This window comes from Leuciscus leuciscus (genome assembly GCF_965113295.1).
Source record: "Leuciscus leuciscus genome assembly, chromosome: 20".
In the NCBI taxonomy this organism is placed as follows: Eukaryota; Metazoa; Chordata; class Actinopteri; order Cypriniformes; family Leuciscidae; genus Leuciscus; species Leuciscus leuciscus.
This window is the reverse complement of record NC_138744.1, coordinates 27136248-27161596: the sequence shown is the minus strand read 5'-3', so window position 1 is coordinate 27161596 and position 25349 is coordinate 27136248. Positions and strand designations below refer to the sequence as shown.

At 40.3% G+C, this 25349-nt stretch overlaps 1 protein-coding gene across 2 annotated transcripts in view; it reads right to left on the bottom strand.

The window, feature by feature from the left end:
• The window catches only part of grb10b (growth factor receptor-bound protein 10b), a 186696-nt gene that overhangs the window by 74307 nt on the left and 87040 nt on the right, over positions 1–25349 (bottom strand). For both annotated transcript variants that reach the window (XM_082150328.1, XM_082150329.1), the window contains exon 5: positions 24730–24871. In XM_082150328.1, the coding sequence (XP_082006454.1) occupies positions 24730–24871 (142 nt within the window). The remainder of the gene's footprint in view (positions 1–24729; positions 24872–25349) is intronic.

The window sequence follows — 25349 nt, the reverse complement described above, 5'->3', positions numbered from 1 at the left end:
CGTTCCTGGTCGTATTGTGAACAATTCAAGAAAAAAAAGATGTCTACATAATCAATCAGAATGTAACAACTTAAACGTGATTTCTCATTTTAAATTTACTTTAATAGATTATATTTTAATAAAATATACATATTATGTATGATATTTAGAGGTGATAACGTGAAAACAGGTCATGCCCAGGAAGCCCCAGGCACTGTGGTCTCCGGGTCAGGGAATCAGGTCGCGCTTTTTCAGAGACCTTTAGGACAGGAGTTTATGACAGTGCACCTCAGAAAGACAGCATTAGTATCTTGGCAGTGTGTTCTCCACAGCTTGTTTTAATTGGTGTCCCTTCTGAAAGAACCGTTTAAATCACTGTTCTCGGTCACGACTGTACTTATCAGCCAGTAATCCAGGCAGGCTGAAACTTGCTCAGTGGGCTAAAGGATAAAATTGGCTCTTTGACTCTGGAGAAGCCTTAGACTAAACCACAGCCTGGCCAGTGTCCAAGCCAGCATCTGTCAACAGCTTTGTTGTGACTGGTATCAGCCCAGCAAAGAGAACTAAATGCACTCTGCAGACTTTATGCCAGGAACACCTGCATGTGTGATGTGACACGTAGACACATCTTGGCGGCTTAAACCGGCACGTACTGCATCATGACACAGGTGCCTGGGAGGGTGAAGAGCTATCTGTAATACACTAAGGTGTTACAGTACTATCTTTCTATGTAATTTAGCTACATGGAATATAACAGGAACACCTGACACACATTTCTCAAAATAACCTTTCAGGATCCTACACACAGCTCAGGTCTGAGCTCATAATTATTAGGGCCCAACCCCCAAGAGGCAAAGGGCCCTATTATTTTCCTTTGGTAAAAAAATGTAAAAAAAATTCTCACACTTTCTGCCACTTTTGTGGCCCTTAACATGCTCAAAAACTCTTGAAATGTTGCACACGTTGAAATCACCAGCCATCAGGGTCGGGCACAAGTTATTGGGGGGTGGAGGGATGTTTGTGGGGGGCTCTGTGGCACCCCCTTTTATATGGTTATATTTGAGGGCCTCTGTAGTGCCCCCCTTTTCACCTACAGTAACCAAACTTCATACAGTTATCGCCAGCCCAACAGGAAGTTGGCTATTATGGGTTGGTTGAAAAACGCATGCTCTGGAATTTGGCCTGCGAGGCAATGAATTTATGGCGAAAAAAAGGGAAACAGGAAGTGTGTTATAACTTCTGCATACATTGATTTTGAAAAAATTTCAGCTGTGTGTTCATTGTAGGAGGCTGATCACATGGGTGTGACTATTGTGATTGAAAGTTATAGCGTCACCAACTGGCAGCAGGAAGTGTGTCACTTTAAAAATGCTTTAAAATCGCCCTCTTATTTTTGCCCGATTTGCTTCAATCTTCATCAGAATAATGTCAAGATGATGTACACCTGTGAAAGGATTCTTGATATCTTGAATACTGTTGTATTTGCAATGCTTAAAACTTTAATATTCTTTTTGGGTGTTTTTGAGACTCTATAGCACCACCTTTTGACTAAAGTCGGGGGTTAGTTTTACCTACAGTCACCAAACTCTGTAAATATATTGTTCTCATCGAGCTGGACAACTTTCTAATTTACAGTCATTAGCTCTGACCAACAGGAAGTCAGCTATTTTTGTTTGAATGTGGATTATTTGAATCAAACTCTGAATTTTTAACTATTGCTTCAAAGGCCGATATACGATTCACACCAAACTTTCTCAACAGGATGCCAATATATTGAAGATGCTAAATTTCAAATGGCTATTGGATATCTCAAACGGTGTTGCCATGGCGAGGGATTAAAATAAGGACAAAAAAGGAAACAGGAAGTGTCTCATATTTTGTAAAATCATTGTTTGATTTAAATTCAAGATTGTATGTTTGGTAATTGAACCTGAATGAATTTAAAATGGATGTACTATATTTCAGATCAATATATTTGTTTTCTTAAAAACATTTTTTATTTTGAGATTAATTCATGACACTAAACAATATTCTCCTCTGAATTATATACCATTTATTTTTATATAAAATAATACAAATATTAGAAACTTTCTGTCACAATATATATATTTTTTTTAAAGATGTAATATTCTGGCTTTACTAACTGGTAAACTGTTCACAACTGCTCCTTAGATCTCACTCTGCCTATGAGTGTTTGTGTGCATGTCTATGTTTTATTTACTCCTTTAAGACCATTAGATGAACCCTCCTTCATCATTAGCTGAGCCAGTTGTGAGTTTAGGGGACAAAGCTGGAGGATCAATAAATGGATTACAGCACTTCCCTGTAATCAAGATCCAAGATGTCTGGGTGAATGGTGAGCACGCACATAACATGGCGTGCATGATGGTGGTATAACTACAAACTTAATGAGGTAGCAAAAGTTTAAAGGTTCAAACCCTACAAGGGTTGAGATACCACTATTGCATCCTTGAGCAAGACACAACCCCTGGAATAGCTACAATGGAAACAAGGCGCAATGTGTCTTGGAAAATTAATTATGATCTGATCACTGCAATCACATTCAGTCAGGGACGCATACGGCTGCATTGCATGTGTAGTGTAAATGTTAATGCGTGAAAGCATCAAATGATTGCCTACTAATGTACTGGATAATCACTGCACCAAAACAAGAATATTAAACTTTCTCAATACAAATACATAAAGTAGCAAAGCAGCATTTCTGACATGAGTTTTGGCCAACACGTGAGTTTTAAAGTGGTATTGTCAAGCATTATTAAAAGGATAGTTCACTCAAAAATGTAAATGCTCTAATCGTTTACTCACCCTCATTTCCTTCTTAACCTCTATGGCTTTATTTTTTATTTTGAAAACTGTCTCAGTGTTTTTTGTCCATACAATGAAAGTGAGTGCAGTCCAATGTTGTTTTGGACCCCATTGACTTTCAGTGTATAGACAAAAACAGTTTGCACCGTTCAAAATATCTCTTTTTTTGTGCTCCGCAGGAAAAAGAAAGTCATATAGGTTTGGAACAAGTCAATGAATCATTCACTCGACAGATTTGTTCATTAATGCTGATTTGTTCTGAAACAAAACAAGTGACTGAGTGAGTGATTGAATCATTCACTGAACTGATCCATTCAAAAATGTTGATTCATTCCGAAACAAAACACCTTTATACAGATGTGCAACTGGTCTGATATTGCTTTGTTGGGAACTTTGTCCATTGGCGGAGCAAAAATAGACAACGTACCTAAAAATATTGTGTATGTGTAACATTTAGGACATGGAGAGAAGAGGAAATGGTGAGGCGACGATCGATATGCTTCTAGAATAAAAGCAATATCACACTCTCAATCATGCTGTTGGTCTGAATATCAGCACGGCTGTGATTACCTGTTCTGATATTTAGAACAACACCCTCTTGCTTGTCTGTTTTTGTTTAAATATCACCTCCTGGTATGACAAAAAAAGACACAGTGACCTCAGACCAATTGACAACCTCTGCCCATACCACACCTCAGCGTCTACAGCAAACCCAACACAATAAGCACTCCTCATTCTATCTCAAGTTGTGCCATATTGTGTGGGCTTGATGAGCCTGCAAGCCCTTCCCAGATCTGGGTTATTTCCAGCCGCTTACCTCACCCTATGTAAAAATGCATCAACACATTAAAGTGAGGTAAGATAGTATTAAGCATATTGCTCATCCCCTTATTTCAGTTCCAGGCCTTCTCAGTGGGTGCCAGAACCTGATGTCAGTGAGTGCTTTAAATGGATTAAAGCCTTTGTGTAACTCTCTCTCTCTCTCTCTCTCTCTCTCTCTCTCTCTCTCTCTCTCTCTCTCTCTCTCTCTCTCTCTCTCTCTCGCTGTGCTGTTGTGTTTCTGATAAGGGTGGAAGATTGTAGAATGGAATGGACCCTGTTAAATCTGTTACACATAAACTTTAAACTTGACTCAGGTAGGACACACATGAAATTCATATGATTTCTGAATATGCAGAGCCATCAAATGGCCTGCTGGCTTGTGGAAGCTCTCTGGTTCGCGTGCCTTACGTGTGGGACCTGGGAGAGCAATAGGGGCCTGTCAGAAAGTGCCCGCAGCTCGGAAAATTCTGTTAACACAAAACGTCTTGTTTCTTACCAGGCGAGCAGGCCGACTGACATCTGCACTTCTTTGAGCATGCATTTCAGAAAAACTGTCCGGGGGGTGCAAACCAGAGGCAGCTGTGGGAAGGTAACATGTAAAAGAGTCCAGAAACCAGCTTCATATCACACATGATTTTCAGAATGCTCTATGTTGCCTCTAAACAACGCTCTGCAGGCACATACCGCGGTGCAAAGGTGTATCTGAATACACATGCCAAACTTAAGTATGATAGTAGGAATCTAACAGCATAAATAGCAATTAATAGTTTCAAAATGGCATTTATATTAAAGAAAGAAAGCACACCCTTGTGAAAAAGAAGTGTGCTTAATTGTATTGAAGGTGCCCTTAGTACTGTACTTCAAAACTTTACTTACAGATAGTATAATGTAAAAAAAGCGTACTTAATGAGAGCACATTTTCATGAATGTTTCTTAACACACTTTAAAAAGTGCACTTTGTAATAATGCCAAATGAAAAGTTTTAATTGAAGATGTTTTCATAATCTTTTGTTGTGCTTTAAAGAAGTGATGATGTGCTGACAAACACACTAAAGCACATGTAATTACCTGACTATCGTTTTAACTTTAATGTGTTATTTGATATTACATTTAAAGTTGGCATAAAATGGAAGTTGCGATAGTCTATCCAGTGAAATGGCTTCTTGAACAAGAAACTTTTTTAGGGCGGGACTTGATTTTGTCCATCGGGATTTGATTGGATCATTGTGGTTTGCTATTTCTGTGATCTCATATGACAGGTTTGTCTCGCCCTCGTGTCAGTAAACATCAGAGAAGAGAAAAGAGAGGAGGTGAGAGCATATGAATTAAAATAAAAGATGATGAAATGCACGGATAAACCATTTATAATAATTACCGCAATATTACGTAAAAAATAAGAATGGTTCATTTTGAATTTATGGTGACTTTAATGTAGCCTATTTTAAATGTATTAAATTGCAACATCATTACAAATGTGCAGTTACAAATATTTTTAAATACACACAAGTTTCAATAGAAATTATATTAAAGTTGACCATAAATGGTTGTCAGTACATTCGACAGTAAAATTTTGCATGGAATTAACAAAGAAGGCATTTTAGACATACATTTTAGAAAGCGCACAGGCTTAAACGAAGGAAGCATTATTAATGAAGCTTACTTAACAACAGTTCCTATATCAATATCTTAACCAATAGAAAATGCATAGTTACATAAAGATCAAGATTTTCTTGTACTTTTTACACACAAGAAGCACGTTCAATGTGAATGGTTGGCTTGGCAATAAACAATATCTACTCCTAAAATTGAATGAACATATCCTGTATCTGAGGCACAAGCACAAGATGGCTTGAAATCTTATAAATAAGCCACAGACATTTGGGGATTCTGTTCTGTGGAGCAATAAAACAAAACTGGAACTTTTCAGCCTTATGGATCGGTGGTATGTCTGGAGGAAGAAGAATGAATCATATGGTGAAAAGAACAATGTGTACAGCTAAGCATGGTGGTGGCTCAGTGATGCTCTGGGGCTGCTTTGCATCCTCTGGCACTGGAAACCTGCAGCGTGTGGAAGGCAAGATGGATTCATTGAAGTATCAGGAAATCCAAGGAGAAAACATCATGCTGTCAGTGAGCAAGCTGAAGCTTGGGAGTCATTGGACCTTCCAACAGGACAATGATCCCAAACATACCTCAAATTCCACCCAGGCTTGGTTGCAGAATAAGTCCTGGAAGATTCTACAGTGGCCATCACAGTCACCTGACTTAAATCCCATAGAAAATCTCTGGTGGGATTTGAAGAAAGCAGTTGCAGCACACAAACTCAAGAATATTACTGAACTGGAGGCCATTGCTCATGAAACATTAGTTGCCAATAAACCTTATTTGCTATGGGGGTTGAATAATTTCGATTACAACTGCAGGTAACTAAACCATTAAAAGACAACAAGAACGGACAATCAAACAACTCAAACTGAAGGCTATAAATACAAAGACTAAATTATGTGAAACGTCTAGGTTACGAGTGTAACCTCTGTTCCCTGAGAACAGGCGTCGATTTGACGCTATGGGGAACGCCTCCGCGTGAACCGGTGTCTGAAACGCTTATCTAATCACAGCAATCCTATTGGCCGGAGACAGCCGATGACATCACTACTAGTGCGACCTGGAAGTATATAAGGGGAGCCTGGAGAACATGTCAACAACTTGACGTCTGAAGGGACTGCATCCGATAGGGAGGACTGCAGAAAGTGGCTGTAATCGCTCACAGACCAGACCATAGAGACGGGCATCCTGGAGAGTAGAACTCAGAATAGCGCTTTCTAACCCTTGCAAACGAGGGGAGTAACTCTATTCGATCCTGGATCTACACAGTGACTCAGGCCCTGTGGAGGCTGGGCACTCTAAAAGGGACCCTAATAAGGGGAGTGCCTCCAGCTCTAAGGTTCACATTGCCAACAGGCAGTGTACTCATCAGAAGTGCTATCGAACCTTTAAAGCAAGAGGAGTAAGGTCTTACGCTACCAGACTATCGAGGAGGCCTAATGTAAGGCCTACAGCTACGAATGTCACAGGCGTCAGCCTGGGCAGTGCTTTGGCTCTAAGAGAGCATACTCAACCATCCCACATTGGGGGGAGTAACTAATCTGTCTCTACCTGAGCCTGGGTGGTGAAGGACGATAACATATGAGCTATGGGTAGCAAAGTACTCTAAATAATGACCCAAGCAAGGGGAGTACTATCACCATGACCCTGAATCAGGGTATCAGGGTCGAGGCCTATTATCTTGTCTTTTTTTTACAAGACAGATTCTATATTCTCTTCTAAACCCAAGGTAATGGAGCCGTCAGTAAGTGGCCAACGACATTCAACCTTTTCACTTGAATTATTTTATTCAAGGGGCTCAGTGGAAAAAAAATCATTTTTTATACATATTTTTTAATTTTTAATTTTAAAGCCTAGCTGGATAAACTAGCTACAATACTCAGCTCTAAAGGGTGGAGGCCTGAACACACTGCTTCTTACTTTCTAGAGAAAGGCCTGACAATGACCATGACAATGACCTTTTTTTTTTTTTTAAAGATAGCCTGCTACCTATGCTGCTATCCACCCTGTAACACCACTAGCATTTTTACACCTAATGCAAAGGAACCTACACCCAGATACTGAGAGTCTTGAGAGTTTGCTTAGCAAACCGCCACCAATTTCCTAGTTACTAAGCCTAAGCCAGATATTGAGGCAGCCCCGTGAGGGCCGACACATGAATATTAAATGACTGAAGTTCAGAGCTATAATCTCTAACGACTCTCTAAAATTGAGTGGAGAACTGCTGCTCTAGTATAAGGTTGGCCAATGCTTGACTTTGTAGTTCTATCTGGAGCTTGACAGAGCGGTGGCCTCAGTAGAATAACTTCCGATAGGGAGGAAGCCATCTCACACAAAAATGTGTATAGATGCTCGGATGAATGGTGGCCTCACTGTGCTTTCAGCACCGCCATTCTGTGCAAGGCATCACCAGCCAGACTCGCTGCTGTGTATGCCCTGCCATTTAAGCGTGCTGTCATATTTTGGTGGCTTAAAAGGCAGGGCCGGAGCACTTAGTGTCGATGCCTCTCCAGCCATGAGATAGTTCGCGAGCATCTCACTGTTATGCTGATGATACTCAGCTCTATATTTCTTCACGCGCTGACGAAACTTACCCATTCACAAAATTAATGGAATGCATTGCTGATATAAAAAACTGGATGACTAGTAATTTCCTACAACTTAACTCTGAAAAAACGTCCTCACGTAATAACCTAGAATACTGTCTAACACTTGATGGCTGCTCTGTCAAATCTTAGTCGTTGGTTAGGAACCTGGGTGTGCTCTTTGATACCAATCTTTCATTTGAAAGTCACGTTTCTAGTATTTGTAAAACCGCATTCTTCCATCTTAAAAATATATGTAAATTACGTCATATGCTCTCAATGACAAATGCGGAACAATTAGTTAATGCGTTCATGACATCAAGGCTAGATTATTGTAATGCTCTTATGGGTGGTTGCCTTGCACACTTAACAAATAAACTACAGCTGGTCCAAAACGCAGCAGCTAGAGTTCTTTCTAGAACCAGGAAGTATGACCATATTAGCCCGGTTCTATCAACACTGCATTGGCTCCCTATTAAACTTTTTAAATTTGATATTTTTGATATTTAAATTATACATTTTTAAATATTGCTGATTACTTACAAAGCACTAAATGGTTTAGCTCCCCAGTACTTGAGCGAGCTCTTGATGCATTATCGTCCTTCACGTTTATTGTGATCTCAGAATTCCGGCCAGTTGATAATACCTAGAATATCAAAATCAACTGCTGGCGGTAGATCCTTTTCCTATTTAGCACCAAAACTCTGGAACAGTCTTCCAAACATTGTCCGGGAAGCAGACACACTCTGTCAGTTTCAATCTAGACTAAAAACCCGTCTCTTTAACCTAGCATACACATAACACATTATAAACTTGGGGATATTTTGGGGATATTTAATTTAATTTGATCAATCAATAAATTCCACTAGAAACAAACCTTGTTGTATTATTTTAATTTAATACTGTGAAGCTGCTTTGATACAATCTGTATTGTGAAAAGCGCTATACAAATATACTTGACTTGACTTGACTTGACTTAAACTTCTATAATTCAATGTTAGGCTGCATAGATTAGGTCAGCCGGAACCGGGAACACTCCCCATAAATCCTGATGTACTTGATACATCATAAGAAGAATGGCTTCTACGCTAATATTAGTCTCTCTGTTTATCAACATATTTATCAACAACAAAATATTTTTGGTTCACATGGTTATGCGGAAGCGATAAATAATTCTGTAAATTTTGCTTTATCAATTTTTAAGGCCAGACAAGTAATTTGTTGAGGTCAATTTGTAAAGAAAGACTACACGCCTGTGCACATATATATTCAAATGCGCACACCTATAGACTAAACACGTAAAACGCATGTGCACGCCGTCAGCGTTTTCCCAGGTTTGCGTTTTGAAAACTTGCGCAGAGATTTAAAAAAAAAAAATGTTCAAGGCTTGCACCTTGGAATCTATTTCAAGGTTTGCGTTCTCGATCCACCAGGCACTGTTGTTGTGCGACTGAGTGGGCCGGAGCGCGTTAAGGGTTTTCCTGTTAGAACGGTATCATGTATCAAAGCACAGTATTACAGTGGTTTCGGTCGTACCTCTCTGACAGGAGGTATGTTGTCAATATTGGACACCATTCTTCCTCTGAAACAACTTTAAATTCTGGTGTTCCCCAGGGTTCAATTCTTGGTCCTGTACTGTTCTCCCTATATATGCTTCCACTAGGGTCTATTTTTAACAAGTATGGTGTCTCTTTTCATTTGTATGCAGATGATACCCAGATTTATATCCCTTTGAAGCGTGATGATAGGCAGGCATTACAGCCTATCATGGATTGTTTGGAAGAACTAAAACTCTGGCTTGCGACCAATTTCCTGAGCCTGAATGAGAGTAAAACCGAATTTATTGTGTTTGGTTCAAATGGACACTATGTACATGATCCTGAATTTGCATCTATGTCGCTTTATAGTACCACGTTTGTCAGAAACTTGGGTGTTTGGTTTGATATTAATCTTAAATTTGATAAGCAGATAAGTACTGTTATTAAGTCGTGTTTTTATCATCTTCGTCTTCTGTCAAAGGTGAAGCCTTTTCTTTCCCTTAAAAAATTCGAAACGGTCATGCATGCTTTTGTTACATCACGACTGGACTATTGTAACTCATTGTACATCGGTGCTCCACAGGCTTGTGTTGCACGTCTACAGTTGGTTCAGAATGCAGCGGCTAGGCTTCTTTATGGGAAGTGTAAATATGAATCTGTCACGCCGATCTTGATATCACTACATTGGCTGCCGGTCAAATATAGAATTGATTTAAAAATTCTATTGTTTGTTTTTAAATCCATTCATAATGAGGCACCACAGTATTTGTCAGACCTGATACACCCTTACGCTCAGTCAAGGTCACTTAGATCAGCTAATTCTGGTCTATTGCAAGTTCCGAGGACTAGATTAAAAAATAGAGGAGATCGTGCCTTCTCTGCCATCGGCCCTAAATTATGGAATAGTCTCCCGGTCCATATCAGAATTGCCCCAACTCTATCGACCTTTAAGTCTACTCTTAAGACTTATTTCTTTTCTTTGGCGTTTAATATATCTTGACTCATTGTTTTATGATTTTACTTTCGTGTGTTATACCCATTTTACAACCGGTGTTTGTAAATTGTAAAATGTTTATTCTTATATTTTATCATTACTAGTCTTTTTATTATTTTCTTTTTTCTCTCTTTGTGTGTACAGCACTTTGGTCAACTTCGGTTGTTTTTAAATTGTGCTTTATAAATAAACATTGTATTGTATTGTATGTTAGCGCCCCCCTAAGTTAATAACTAATGATCTTTGCAACGAAAGTGAATCAATCAAAACTAACTTTAGCTGGACAATAACTTTATTCTAGAGCTGCTGTAAAGCCAAAACAATCTCTGTTTGTCACAGTGTCTGGTTTGTGTTCCCTGGTTATCACTAGATGTCCTCCTTCCCCACGGTGTCTGTCACATTCTGAACTACATTCCCCACGATCCTTGTTTCCTCATTGCACTCAGCTGTCCCTTGTCACTAATCATTGCACTCAGCCTATTCCCCATTAGCATTGTCATTTCCCTGTGTATATAAGCCTATCTGTTTTAGTGTTTGTCATGGAGTTGTTATTATATGTCACAACACTTCTGTTCTGCGTTTCTGGTCTGTTCTTGTTTGTTTCTTTTGTATTTGGACTGCTATGGTGGATTTTGACCCTTGCATGGATGACTATGAGTTGGATTGCCCTGATATTAAAAATACTGTTCATGGATCTCTCTGTTTCCCAAGTGTGTTCCGTGACAGAACGACTCCGTCCAAGCAGAGATCCAGCGGTATAGATTTTCATGGCGCTTCTCCAACCACGAGGACAGAGAGGAGGCAGCAGAAATGGAATTCGCCAGTAGAAGAGGTCCCTGCTCGAATGAACATCTTTCAATGCCTGGCATTATGGACCCGTCAGACCGAGGAGGCTATGGCGGTCAACAGATCAGATCGCCGCAGGTCCCGTTCAGCTCAGAGCCTGTACATCGCCACCCGAAACAGAGGAGGAGAAGGAAGACCTCCTCCGTGATTGTTCCAGTGGACGTTGTTCCGGTGGTCCCAGTTCCAGTGGTCCTGGTTCCGGTGGTCCCGGTTCCGGTGGTCCCGGTTCCGGTGGTCCCGAGTCCGGTGGTCCCGAGTCCGGTGGTCCCAGTTCCGGTGGTCCCGGGTTTGGTGGTCTCGACTCCGGTGGTCCGGAGACGGAGAAGGAGGATAAGGGCCTCTTTAGCTGATTGTCCGGTGGCTCCTAACACGGAGACCATCCCGGAGGTGACTGCCGTCACTGACGCACCGCCCAGGCGTCCTGCTCTGCCCATGCCGCCCAGGCGTCCTGCTCTGCCCGCGCCGCCCAGGCGTCCTGCTCTGCCCGCGCCGCCCAGGCGTCCTGCTCTGCCGGCCCCGCCCAAGCTGCTCGTCCTGCCGGTGCCACCCCAGCGACCGGTCACGTCTGCCGATCCAGAGACTGTTCACGTCACGTCTGTCGATCCAGAGACTGTTCACGTCACGTCTGCCGAGCCTGTGTCTTCGGACAGGATGGCCGCCGCTGAGCCTGTGTCTTTGGACAAGATGGCCGCCACCGAGCCGATGGTGTCTGTTCCTGAGCCGGTGGCGTCTGTTCCAGTTCCTGAGCCGGTGGCGTCTGTTCCAGTTCCTGAGCCGGTGGCGTCTGTTCCAGTTCCTGAGCCGGTGGCGTCGGTTCCTGTGCCCTGGCCGCCCGAGGGAAAGTCTCCGCCCTGGCCGCCCGAGGGAAAGTCTCCGCCCTTACCGTCTGATGGACTGTCGTCTCCGCCCTGGCCGCCCGATCGACTGTGGTTTCCGCCCTGGCCGCCCGATGGGTCGTCTGCTTCGCCCTGGCCGCCCGATGGGTCGTCTGCTTCGCCCTGGCCGCCCGATGGGTCGTCTGCTTCGCCCTGGCCGCCCGATGGGTCGTCTGCTTCGCCCTGGCCGCCCGATGGGTCATCTGCCTCACCCTGGTCGCCCGATGGACTGTCGTCTCTGCCCTGGCTGCCAGATGGACTGTCGTCTCCGCCCTGGTCGCCAGATGAACTGTCACCCCTTGTCCCCGTTTCCCTCCATGGGCCTGGCCCCCCATCCCTCCCCCTGATCCTCCACCATTCCACCTCCCGCCTGGACTCTTGTTTTGTCTGTCACGTAATGGAGCGTCTGGTAGCCGCTCCGTAGAGGGGGGGTTATGTCACAGTGTCTGGTTTGGGTTCCCTGGTTACCACTAGATGTCCTCCTTCCCCACGGTGTCTGTCACATTCTGAACTACATTCCCCACGATCCTTGTTTCCTCATTGCACTCAGCTGTCCCTTGTCACTAATCATTGCACTCAGCTTATTCCCCATTAGCATTGTCATTTCCCTGTGTATATAAGCCTATCTGTTTTAGTGTTTGTCACAGAGTCGTTATTATATGTCACAACACTTCTGTTCTGCGTTTCTGGTCTGTTCTTGTTTGTTTCTTTTGTATTTGGACTGCTATGATGGATTTTGACCCTTGCATGGACGACTATGAGTTGGATTGCCCTGATATTAAAAATACTGTTCATGGATCTCTCTGTTTCCCAAGTGTGTTCTGTGACACTGTTACTTTAATTTCCTATTATCACTGTAAAGCTGCTTTGAAACAGTCCATATTGTTAAAAGCGCTACATAAATGAAGGTGACTTGACTTGACTCGTCAAATGGGGCATCGACACAAACCCGTGTTGGCGCATCCCCTCAACATCAGCATAATTAGCTGATTGCGATGAATGCGCGCTGAATATGGGTTATTTCATGCCTTTTCGGTCTCATTATTTAGATCGGGCAGGAATGGAAGGCTCACAAGAGCTGAAGCTTTATGGCTGGAAAGAAACCGTTCGTCAAGTCTGCCACGAGCGGTCTCTTCTCTCACATGCTCCAATGACAGCTGAAGCCTCACTGAAGCGCGTTCCATAACACTCAACAGCTTAATTCGGCGCTATGCAGTTTTGGCAATTTCTTCATTGTTTTCTCACTTTTTGCTCGCGGGTTTCTCTATAGAGCTCCCCCACAGCTTCGGAATAGATATTGGACAACACTGTTGTCAAAACTCGTTGGCGACCTGCCCCCCTCCCATCTTCTCCCTCTAGTCATGTGCATTTGTTTTCAAAGAAGCCGGCGAACGCACGTAACCATGTCCACTGAAGTATGTATGATACACAGAAGGCTAGCATATAAATGTTTAGTGTATGTGTGCAGTGCTGTAAAGCAATTCGTTACATCGCGAGACCTGATATCACGCGATACTTCCTGACGCAGAGGCCTGCCGGCCCAAAGTTGCAAGGGTGTTTTTTCCACTTAAAGGCGCTAGGGGTGTGTGAGAAGACCACCATTCAACCCGAAAAAAGTCAGATAACCATTCCAATGACTCCGAAGCTGTTCAGTTAAGGTAAATTAAGCTAAAAAAAAAACTGCATAGTTCACCTTTAATATACGCAGGGCAGGGTGGCTGTGAGGGTTCGGGTTGTATATCCTCTTCACCCTCATCAGCCATCTCCTGCTCTCTTGGGCTGGATGTTTTATATACAGCAGAGCAATCTCTGCTGGATCAGAGGATGTTAATGACAACACATCCTCATCCTGCAGCTCACTCTCGCGTGTCTCAGAGGGGCGTGAGAGATTAACAATTCTCTCAACCTCCTCAGCGAGCTCCCTCTGAAAAACCACAGCTGATGTTTTGTTTATTTTTATTTTATTTTTGCTGTAAATTTAAGTCCAAAGTAAGGTTGCTACCATATTTTTTACGGTAAAATACTGCCATCCAAGCTGACATTTTGTTACCGTAAATTTCACAGGTTTTCTTTACATTGTGGGTTTTTTGCCCGTAAATTTAAAGGTGCCCTAGAATGGATTATTTTATTATTTTAGAATCTTTCCTGGGGTGCCCTTATAATGTTAGTATGTTTTTTAGATCAAAAGTTGTTATAATTTAGAAATAAAAGGCATATTTCCTAGCCTGATTTCATCCCCTGATTTGAACGCTCTGTTTGAAGGGGCGTGTCTGCTGTGAGACTTCAATGTAAACGCCCACTGCTGTGATTGGCTGACATGCTTGCATATGAAATCTGGCATTCGAGCTATCTGGAAAACTTTTACTATTACAGCTTTTATACGTTTTTACTATTACAGCTATCGGGATTAACGAATCATGAGAAGTTTTTTAAGTATTTAGATCTATTCCCATCACATAAAAGGTTGCAGTGATGAGCACTGAGCAGATGACAGCCTGTTGATCGCGTGAATGAAGATCTTATCACTGCAACGCGATTTACTGATGCATAAACAGTGTTGAACGACTTTGAGAGAAAGATTATCTGTCTGAATTTGAACAATTACACATCAGAAATTCACATAACCCACTGGTTCTCCAGAGGCTCGGATGAAGGAGCTAAACAAATATTTTTGTGTTCATTTGTACATCCAAACACTGAGCAACTGCCATGCTTCGTTCGCTCGTTTGCAAGCCACGATGTCTCTCGAGGAAAAAACAATATCGCGCTGGATCTAGATAACACAGTGTAAATTATCGTTAATAAAATCACTACTTACCGCTTGCGGGAATATAACGTTAGTTGAAATCGCCCCCTTCGTCCGTTTGAGACGCCGAGAGAAGCCTGGCTGCTTGATATTGTTCCAGGTTAGAAAAACAGTCCGTGGTGAAATGGGCAGAGCAAACTAACAACTTCGAATTAAACTGTAGCGGTATCCGATTATAGATAGATAGATTAGAGATAGATCTGCCATTTTCCCTATGATCCTTCACCTGCAGAACTTCTGATGATTCGGCTGCGCAGTTTCGCCTGGCCTTGAACATGGGCTGGCATATGCAAATTTTTGGAGGCGTACATATTAATGATCCCGACTGTTGCGTCACAGTTGGTGTTATGTGGAGATTCGCCTGTTTTTCAGGGGTGTTTTTCAAAAACGAGATTTAAATAAGAAAGAGAAAACTATGGTGTTTGAGACTCACTTTATGTCATGTCCATGTACTGAACTCTTGTTATTTAACTATGCCAAGATAAATTCAATTTCACATTCTAGGGCACCTTTAAGTCCCGTAAAACATAAAAGGTTGCCACAATATTTTTTACGGTAAAATACTGGCAACCACAGCTGCCGGTATTTTACCGTAAATTTCACCGTTTTTTTTTAACAGTGCTGCTCGTTGTTCCCTTTCGAAAGGGAACTCGCACTGTGTCGATTTGACACTATGGGGAAAGCCTCCACGTGAACCGGGTTCTGAAACGCTTATCTAATCACGGCAATCCTATTGGCTGGCGACAGCCTATGACATCACTATTAGTGCGACTCAAAAGTATATAAGGGGAGCCTGGAAATGTCAACAACTTTTTCTTCTTCAGGGACTGTCTTGTTTGTTCGCTTCAACCTGAAACTTCAATCAATTAATTCAATCATGGCTTGTGAAAAACGCTTCAGGAAGTGTGTGCATCCGTGTCTAAGATATTTGATACTTGATGACACACAACTTGTGCGTTTATTGTTTGTGCTCAGAGCATGCACGATCAGTTCCTGAGGGATCTGCTTGTGCCACTGTGAGTTTTTTCCCCTGAGAAAACTCCACTCTCGTCTGCCCTCTTCTCGAGGGAAGAGGGACAGACATCTGTACCAGGCGGTTCGTGTCCCGCTCGCGCTAAGGCAGAGCAGAGACTGGAATCGTGGGGTTCCCAGTAATTTACCATTAAAATACAGTAGCAACCTTTTTTTTTTATACGGGACAACCCTTATGTTTCATTAGCTGATAAATATTATTATTCATTTTCACTAAACTATTAAAATCTGCTTTATATCTTTGTAATATACTGATAACCACCATAATAATACAGGCGGTAAAAAAAGAAAACCACAATATGATTCAAAGTTCACCATTAGTTTTCCACAAGCTGAGGCACACATTAATATATATGTATATATATATATATATATAAGGTGCACAGTGTCATACACATAAATACAAAACACCATCATGGTGACACACACGACTCCAAATAATGCCATAAACATTCATTAAATAATATATAATGTAATATTAACCCCAAATGTACATAACTGATAACAAAAACTAAGAATAAACATAATTGTTTAAATGAAATAACATCAAATGTGAAGTGTCACACAGGGAATTCTGGGAATGTCAATATAGAGAAACAACAAGAACTACAACTGACTTCAGCCACATCCTTAGATGAAATCCACTGAAGAGAAAAGAAGACATTAAATCTCTGAAGATCTTAGCAGAGGAGGATTAAAGAACTCCACAAACAGCATTACCAGCTTCACGTATTACTAACCAGACTGACTTTATTTCTGTCAGACGTTTACAGTTCTGTTTGAGAATTAACAGAGGTTTAGATGTTGATGATTTAATGTTTCATTTGAAGTTACCATGATGGTGATCAGTATTTGCTTTATCGGGGTCTTGACCCTTGACTTTTGAACATTAGTTTTTCTCTGCCTGCTGTAACTCTGTGTTTATAAAACACATTGATTATGGCAAGAAAATCAGAGAGAAAATTAATCAAGTGATGTTGGCTGTATATTGATGATTACATAATCATCATGTAGTTTCCTTATTTACTGAGCTCATTTAGAGTCTTATCTTTGATAATGTTGTTACATTATTGATTGTAGTAGCTCTATAATTTTACTGCATGAGATCCATCATTGTTGTTATGATCTTAAAGTCCCTGTAAAGGCAATTCTAAAAAAAAATTCTAAACACATTAGAAATGTTAGAAATGTATTGCTAAAACATATTACAAAGACTGTGAACTGTGAAGTGCTGAATTGTGGAGTTAGACCGTTAAACAGTTTTTCACCATTGCTGTGTTCCGGATTTTTTGGGCGGGGCTAAAACGGGGGCTCGATGACGCACCGGAGCCCCTGAGATCCTGGACACGCCCCTACTTGATGACGCACTGGAGCCCCTGACGCTGGCCCCTCCCCTAAATAGAGCACAATCACATCAGTTTACCGATCGCGAGTTACTGTCAGTACTATTAGTTACTACAGCCTACAGTTTGCTAGCTAGCTATGCATTCGTCACGGAAATGCGTACTACCTGGATGCGATCACGTACAAAACAGATCGGTGTCCTTATTAAAATTTCCAAAAAACGATCATATCAAGAAGAGGTGGATTCATTTAGTGAAGAGTCGCCTTGATGGAGAGCTGAGGATCACCGCCAAAACCTGCCTCTGTAGTGATCATTTTACACGGGATAGTTTTATAAACTTTCGTCGGAGACAACTGGGATTCACTGATAGTCCGCTGTTACTGGTGAATGGGGCCGAGCCGACTATCTCTCGCCTCGGTGTTCATTCTCCCGTCGCGCCGACAACTGGTGCTATCGTCGGCAGTGCGTGCCCACCAATGAGTGTAAGTTGCCTTGTGTGCTTATGTTATAATTATAGTAGGTAGTCCAGGCTCGAACATGTATGGCTTTGTAAAAACAATTAAGCTGCTAGGAGCATCCATTCCGGCTGTGGCGGTGACAGACAGTTGAGTGTGGCGACGGCAGCTTTCCCGCGAGTGGGCGTGGCTTCAGCGCAGCCAGTGGACACGCCCCCAGCGTTTGAGAGCAGAGACAACTGCTCATTTTTTCAAGATTTTGATAGCTTATTTTATGTACTTGCCGGCTTTTTTTATCATTCAAATTTGGCTGGGTGGCTAATAACACATTTTTCTGTGGTGTGACAAACTCAGAACACATACTTAATTTTGACTTTACAGGGACTTTAAGACTTCTGCACACAATAAAGGTTTGAACTACTGAGTCTTTTAGACACACACAGACATCAAGAATCAGCGTATGAATCTCAACAATGGTGATGATAAAAGTGCAGTGCATGATTGGAGCCATCAATCAAAACTCACCAATATCTCCCAGCATGCATTGCAGCATGAATAAATGATGCTGATTTGCCTCAGTATTTTCTTTTATTAATATTATCTGCTTTTATTTTTGCTGTTGTTTTTGTTGCAACTTTTTAGTAGCTTGTTTTGTGATGTTCAGAGTTTTATCTGATTATTTTGTTGATTGTCACCATTGTTGAGATTCATACGCTGATTCTTGATCTCTGTGTTGGTCTAGAATAGTGGTTCTCAACGGGGGCGTTCAGAGAACAACGGGGGGCGTTGGAAGCAAGATTTTTGAAAGGGGGGCGTTCAGGTGTAAAAGGGGGGCGTTCACGAGTTTAAATATGTAACGCAAATTTTGTGTTCATTTACTTTTATTCATTTTAAGCATTTAGTAATTTAGTTGTAATAAACACTTTAAGTGGGCTATTTAAAAAGTGTTAGGACTATGTTTTTGTTAAATTATGTTGTAAAACATATGCGCAGAGTGTGATATCATCATATTGTGTGTGCACGCGCGTCTATGGTGCGCGTGAAAGAATACGTCAGCAGTGCGTGCAAAAAAACCCCAAAACATTCGCCCGCAGCCGCTCTATCCTGACCGCAAGTCCACCGTCAGTGTTGTAGGTAGGCACTAGGCAGGTTTTTTGTGTTCATTTCTATTGCATTACGATTGAAAGCAGTATCAATAATGTCAAAAATATGATGTGCAGTCAAGTTCGGGTATGTGTATATGCTGTGAGTGTTCTCACCGCTCGCGCTTGTTGTGATTCGCGGAGTTTTGACGAGTTGTATTTTGACGACTTGATATTATTTCTTATTCAAAAGTTTAGAATGTCTAACATTTTAAAATCTTCCAGTTTAAAGCGACATGTAGCCTATCGTTACTTTTGCAACGACTCTATTATTTTTCCAGTCATAGACCAGCGCTCAAGCACTGACTAGAATCCAGCGCTGACTAGAATCACGCAGCGGAGGAATGGAGAGTTGACAAGCCATTAAAAAATATTGACTTAAGAAACACTTATATCTTTTCAAATATTTTCAATAAATCATGTTCCCATTCACTCTGGCGACGAACTTTAAAATTAATTTAACTAAATTCTATTTATAAGGTAAAACTTTTACATTTTTAGGCATTAACAAATTCCAATCCCTAATGCCAAAATCCCGAAAACCCCCCTAGAAGGCCCGAGGTCCACTCACCACAGATTTTCCAAAAATCCTGTGAGAAACACTGGTATTGCTATGCCAATGCAGTTTATAGCTTGTTTTTTGAATGAATCACTGTGGAGTATTGTTCAATTGTATTAATAAAAGATAATTTTGCACTTTTTGCAACTGTTAACTCTCACTCGTTCCTGGTCGCTTATTAGTTTAGGGGTGGGGGGCGTTCAGGGATTTGGATATTGGATAGGGGGCGCTGGCCCAAAAAAGGTTGAGAAACACTGGTCTAGAACATGCATGCAGTTTAAGTTTAAAACCTTTTTTGTACATCATGTGGTTTTTAAAGTTCTTCAGATTGTTGCTGCTAGCTTGCATGCATAGTGTTACAGAACTATTATCCTCAATAACGTGAAATATATTTAACATTCCTCATACAATGAAAGATAAGACTCTGTATGAGATCAGTGAATTAGGCCACTATATGATGATTGTGACATCATCAATAAATAGCTAACAACACCTGATCACATTTTCTCTCCGATTTTCATGCCATAACAAATGTGTTTTTTAAACACAGTTAAAACAGTCAGAGAAATGCTAACATTAAAAATTCGAGGGTCAAGAGCGAAGAGCCCAACTAAAGCAAACACTCATCTCCATAATGGTGACTTCAAGATTTATTATTTTCAATAAAACATCAATGTCTAAACCTCTGGTAATTCTCAATAATAACTTTTATGACAAATTGTACATACAACATTTTTTAATTACAGCTGGCATTTTTTTTTTTTTTTTTTTTTTTTTATAAACTGAAATTCAATGCCATAAAACCTAAAATATTACCACCGTATTTTTTACGGTAAAGCACTTGCAACCAGCTGCCAGTTTTTTACCGTAAACTTTAGTTCAGTGCCGTAAAGATGAAAATATTTCTACCATATTTTTTACGGTAAAGTACTGGCAACCACAGCTGCCAGTTTTTTTCCATAATATTTAGATCCCTGCCGTAAAACCTAAAATATTACTACCATATTTTTTACGGTAAATCGCTTTCAACCAGCTGGCAGTTTTTTACCGTAAACTTTAGTTCAATGCCGTAAAACATACATATTTCTACCGTATTTTTTATGGTAAATGACTGTCAACCACAGCTAGCAGTTTTTTACCGTAAATTTTAGTTCAATGATGTAAAACATAAAAAATTGCTACTGTATTTTTTACGGTAATTTATGGTAAATGTAACGGTAAGGTTTTTTTACAGTGTACTTCTAAAATCTGTACATTTAACAGTATTTTACTGTAAAACTACATGAAATGTCCCGTGAGAGCTATTACAGTTTTTCACGGTATATAATAAGGGTACATACTGTTAAGCAGTTAACATGTCTTTTCCGTTGCTTTTTTACAGTATTTTACCGTTCAAATTACGATTTTTTTTTACAGTGGCAGGTGATGGTACTCAATTAACAAATGAGTAACCATAGCAACAAATGAACAACAGAAACATAAATGAAATACAAAGAACCAAACTAAACATACTAATTATGACAAAAGTTCAGCTAATTATTTTTAATATGAATTTAAATTATGATACATTTGTATCTTTAATTGCATTTAACATGCACATTAGTGGTGTTTTGTAACACACAATTTGTAACACGCAATTAAAAACACTGGAGAATGTCCACATGTATTGTAAATAGGTGATTTATTGTGAATGAATGAAAAAATACACATTTAAAGGCCCAAATATGCTTGGGCTACTGTACAGACATAATAAAGTCATAAATAGATGTGAATAGTGAGAAAGAAACAAAATGTGCCAAATCCCACACATGTAGTGAAAAATGCCTTTACTAACTAGAGCAAGACAAGTGCGCAATCTTGGCGTTATTTTCGACCCTGAACTTATGTTCGATGCACATATTAAAAAGGTATCAAAAACGGCATTTTTCCATCTTAGAAATATCGCTAGACATGACCACTTCTATCGCTGCCAGATGCCGAAAGGCTTCTGGCCTCTATTACGTCGAGGCTTGATTACTGCAATGTGCTCTATTCTGGTCTCCCAAATAAATCCATCAAAAAATTACAATATATTCAAAATTCAGCCGCCCGGTTATTGACACATACAACTACTCGTCAACATATTTCCCCGGTACTCTTTGATTTGCATTGGCTGCCGATACAAGCACGTATCAAATTCAAAACATTGATTTTAACGTATAAAGCTATTCATGGGACGGCCCCTGCTTATCTCTGCAGTTTATTCACCGCTCATACTCCAGCTTGCTCTCTACGCTCTTCCAGGTCATGCATCCTCCAGAAGCCTCGATATAAATTAAAGTCTATGGGTGGTCGAGCATTCTCGGTCTCAGCACCACGTCTATGGAATGCTCTACCACCGGAAATTAGAGACTCTCCAACATTGGATTGTTTTAAGAATTCTTTAAAGACACACCTTTTTAGAGCTGCTTACTGTAACTGAATGTGACTATTTTATTGTATTTTATTGTTGTTATTCTCTTTGTATATTGTAGCGCTTTGAGTCTAAGAAAAGCGCGTTAGAAATAAAATGTATTATTATTATTATTATTATTAAGACAAATGTCATTAATTGTCTTCAAAATCTGCAACAATCTTCCTCAATCTAGCTCCGCCTAACATTGTGTCTACACTGAAACAACAATTATTTTATTTTTTATATATTTTTTTTATATTTTGTCTAAAGGCTTAATGAACTGTTCCATTAAAAAAATATATTTTTATGATTACTATTTCATATTTCAGTCTTTGCAGGGTTGAAATGGTGGTGATTTAGTTTTGACACATTGAGATGCACCATTTGCATCCTTTGTTAACACAGTGTCATCACATGTTTGAGGGCCCTGCAACAAATATGTTCTCATTTTTCATATTCCAAAATAATGTCTGCTATTCACATGCACTTCACATTCAAACAACAGGCAATGTGCTTGATGTCTTGATTATATTTATGGACATCATCAGTCACTGAAGATTTGTCAGCTGTTTTAAATGACTTCCAGGCGTTCTTCCAGGTTGTTTTCTCTTTTGTACAGACCAAAAGCCTTCTCTAGCACTTAGAGCCCTACTGGGTTTCATCCACAGGACAATAAAAGTAAAGAGAGGGATAAGGGTAATTGATTAATGTCTGTAGCGATTTTTACGGTAACATTGGGACCATGTTTCGGTAATAGACCATGGCCCCATATGGAGGAGGATAGCCTGGAGCAATGATAGGGCTTTCCAGGAATATACTGGGGCCTCAGTCAGATCACACAAGACAGCCAAGACAGCTATATATACACACACACGCACACAACAGATGCTCTCACGCATGCACACACAGAGATCCAAACAATGCATGCGCGATGTATACAAATAAATACAGGTGCCGGCAAATCATCACAGACACACATGCACACATAAGACTATCCTAAATGCGATAAAATGCAGTGCATGTGTCACAATCTTAGACACGTTACACGTTGCAACTTGAGTTCAAATCTGTCTTCCATCATTTCCCGATCACACCTCCTCTCTTTTCTCAATAGTTTCCCATCTGTCCAATCCCGTTAACGACCAAAAGCCCATAAAAAAATCCGACAATAATTTTATTTTGTTTTGGATGAAGATATTATTACGTTTTAGGCGACATTCGTGTGGACATAACTTTTTATTACTGCTGTAAGTGAGCTCTTACTGTAAGAGCACATGAGTCACACCATACAGGAAGTGACCTGTTTCTTAGGAAACCAGTGTCTGGACACATGTTAAAGCAATACACCACACTGAACTCCATTTCAGCACGTTCCAAAACCTATATTGTCCCAACGGTATTTAACATCTAAAATCTCCAAATATGGCACAATGCGAATATCTGAGTCACATTTCAAGAAATCTTTTATGTGTGCTTGTTACACGTTACATATGTAGTTACTATAGTAATAAATATAAATTATACTTAATTACATGCAAGTAACCCTAAACCAAACCTGGTAGCACTTTATTTTACTGTCATGTCCGCATTATTATAGCAATTACAATGACTGGGTTATTAATAGGTACTAACCCTGAACCTATCCCTAAACCTAACCTTAACCCATGTAGTTACCTTATATTACCCAGTACTTTCTTGGGTAACTACACTGTAAGTACACATACTGTCAAATAAAGTAACGCCAAACCCTAATCCTAACCCAATAATAAGTTCATGTAGTTATTTAATATTACTCTGTACTTACAATAAAGTGTAACCAAAACAAAAAACAAATTCCAACCAAGTCTGCTATTGATTTCGTTACTTTATTTTAAGGTGACCTAATTACATGTTACATGTACTTAATTACTTAAGTACTTAATTACTATAGTAATAACAGTAAATTATGCATATTTACTGACCCTAAACCAAACCCTGACCCTAAGTAAGTAATTCATTAATATTACTAAGTACGGTAACACTTTATTTTACAGTGTCCTTGATACATACGTTATATGTACTTACTATAGTAATAACAGTAAGTTATGCATAATTACATGCAACTAACTCTCAACCAAACCCGGTAACACTTTATTTTACAGTGTCATTGTTACACATGTTACATGTAGTTACATGTAGTTACTGTAGAACAACTATAAATGATGCATAATTACATGCAATTAACCCTAAACCAAATACTCATCTTAACGGTTAAGACTTAACCCTAACCCTATAGTACGTACATGTAGTTAATTATTATTACTTAGTACTTGAATGTATAATTACACTGTAATACTGACACCTTAAAATAAAGTGTAACCCCAAACTCTAACCCTATAGTAAGTACATGTAGTTAATTAATATTACTCAGTACTTAAATATATAATTACACTGTAACAATGACACCTTAAAATAAAGTGTAGTCCTAAGTACTTATTTGTGTAGTTACATTGTAGCAACGTCACCTCGTGGAAGAAGGAAGGAAAGACATTTTTTTAAGAATCTTTCTGCACATTATCACACATCAGATAAAAAAATGCGCCAGGTGTGATGTCACTGACATTAAAATAAAAGAAGTACTCAAATTTCAATGTGTTCCTCACTTAAATCAATCATATGGTTCAGAAGACTTATTGTTGCTTTGTGTGTGTGTGTGTGTGTGTGTGTGTGTGTGTGTGTGTGTGTGTGTGTGTGTGTGTGTGTGTGTGTGTGTGTGTGTATGTGTGTGTGCACGTGTGTTTTTTGGAGTACATATGGCCTGATGTTTTATAAAAATGTGTTGCGCAAATATTTCTGAGTAAACTAGTCCTTGCAGTGAGAGAGGAATGAGAACAAAGGATCTCTTACATATTTGCCTGAGGGCTGACACTGAGGTAAGGAGCCAGAGCTGAGCGTAGGGGAACTCGCAGGGCTGCAGAGCTCAGGAAAGGGATTGGGGATGGCAGGTAGAGAGGACGTTCGGTATTGTTGCTCCTCTTCCTGAAGTCTTCTAGAAGAATAAAGCAAAATCTCAGATTTAGGGTTATATTACGTACAAGAAACCTTGTCTCTAAGCCAAAAGTATTACTGTCAGCCTCAAATTGTTGGCGGCTTTTGGCAGCATTAGCATTTTGGGCCATTTTTTGAAGCTGCCATTAGACAGGGAGTCCTTTTGAAGTGGGGACTTCAGAGAAAAGCTGAAAGACACACACACATTTGTGCCGTAGGTTTGAGAGCATGAGGGAGTGTGTGATATGGAATTCAGAGCTGAAGTCTGAACGGTAACCTCTGAGTGAACCTTTGCTTGAGTGAACCCTCGTTCACAAGCTCGGTATGCTCAACTTCCTGCTCTGATCCGCAGCTGAGAGGCAAAAACACGCTCACCAAATGGAAAGCATTTATTCTCAGAGGTTTCAGCATAACAGAGCAATGGAATAATAACAATAGTGTCACTCTTGATGGAGGCAAAGAAAGCCAAGCTGAAAAAG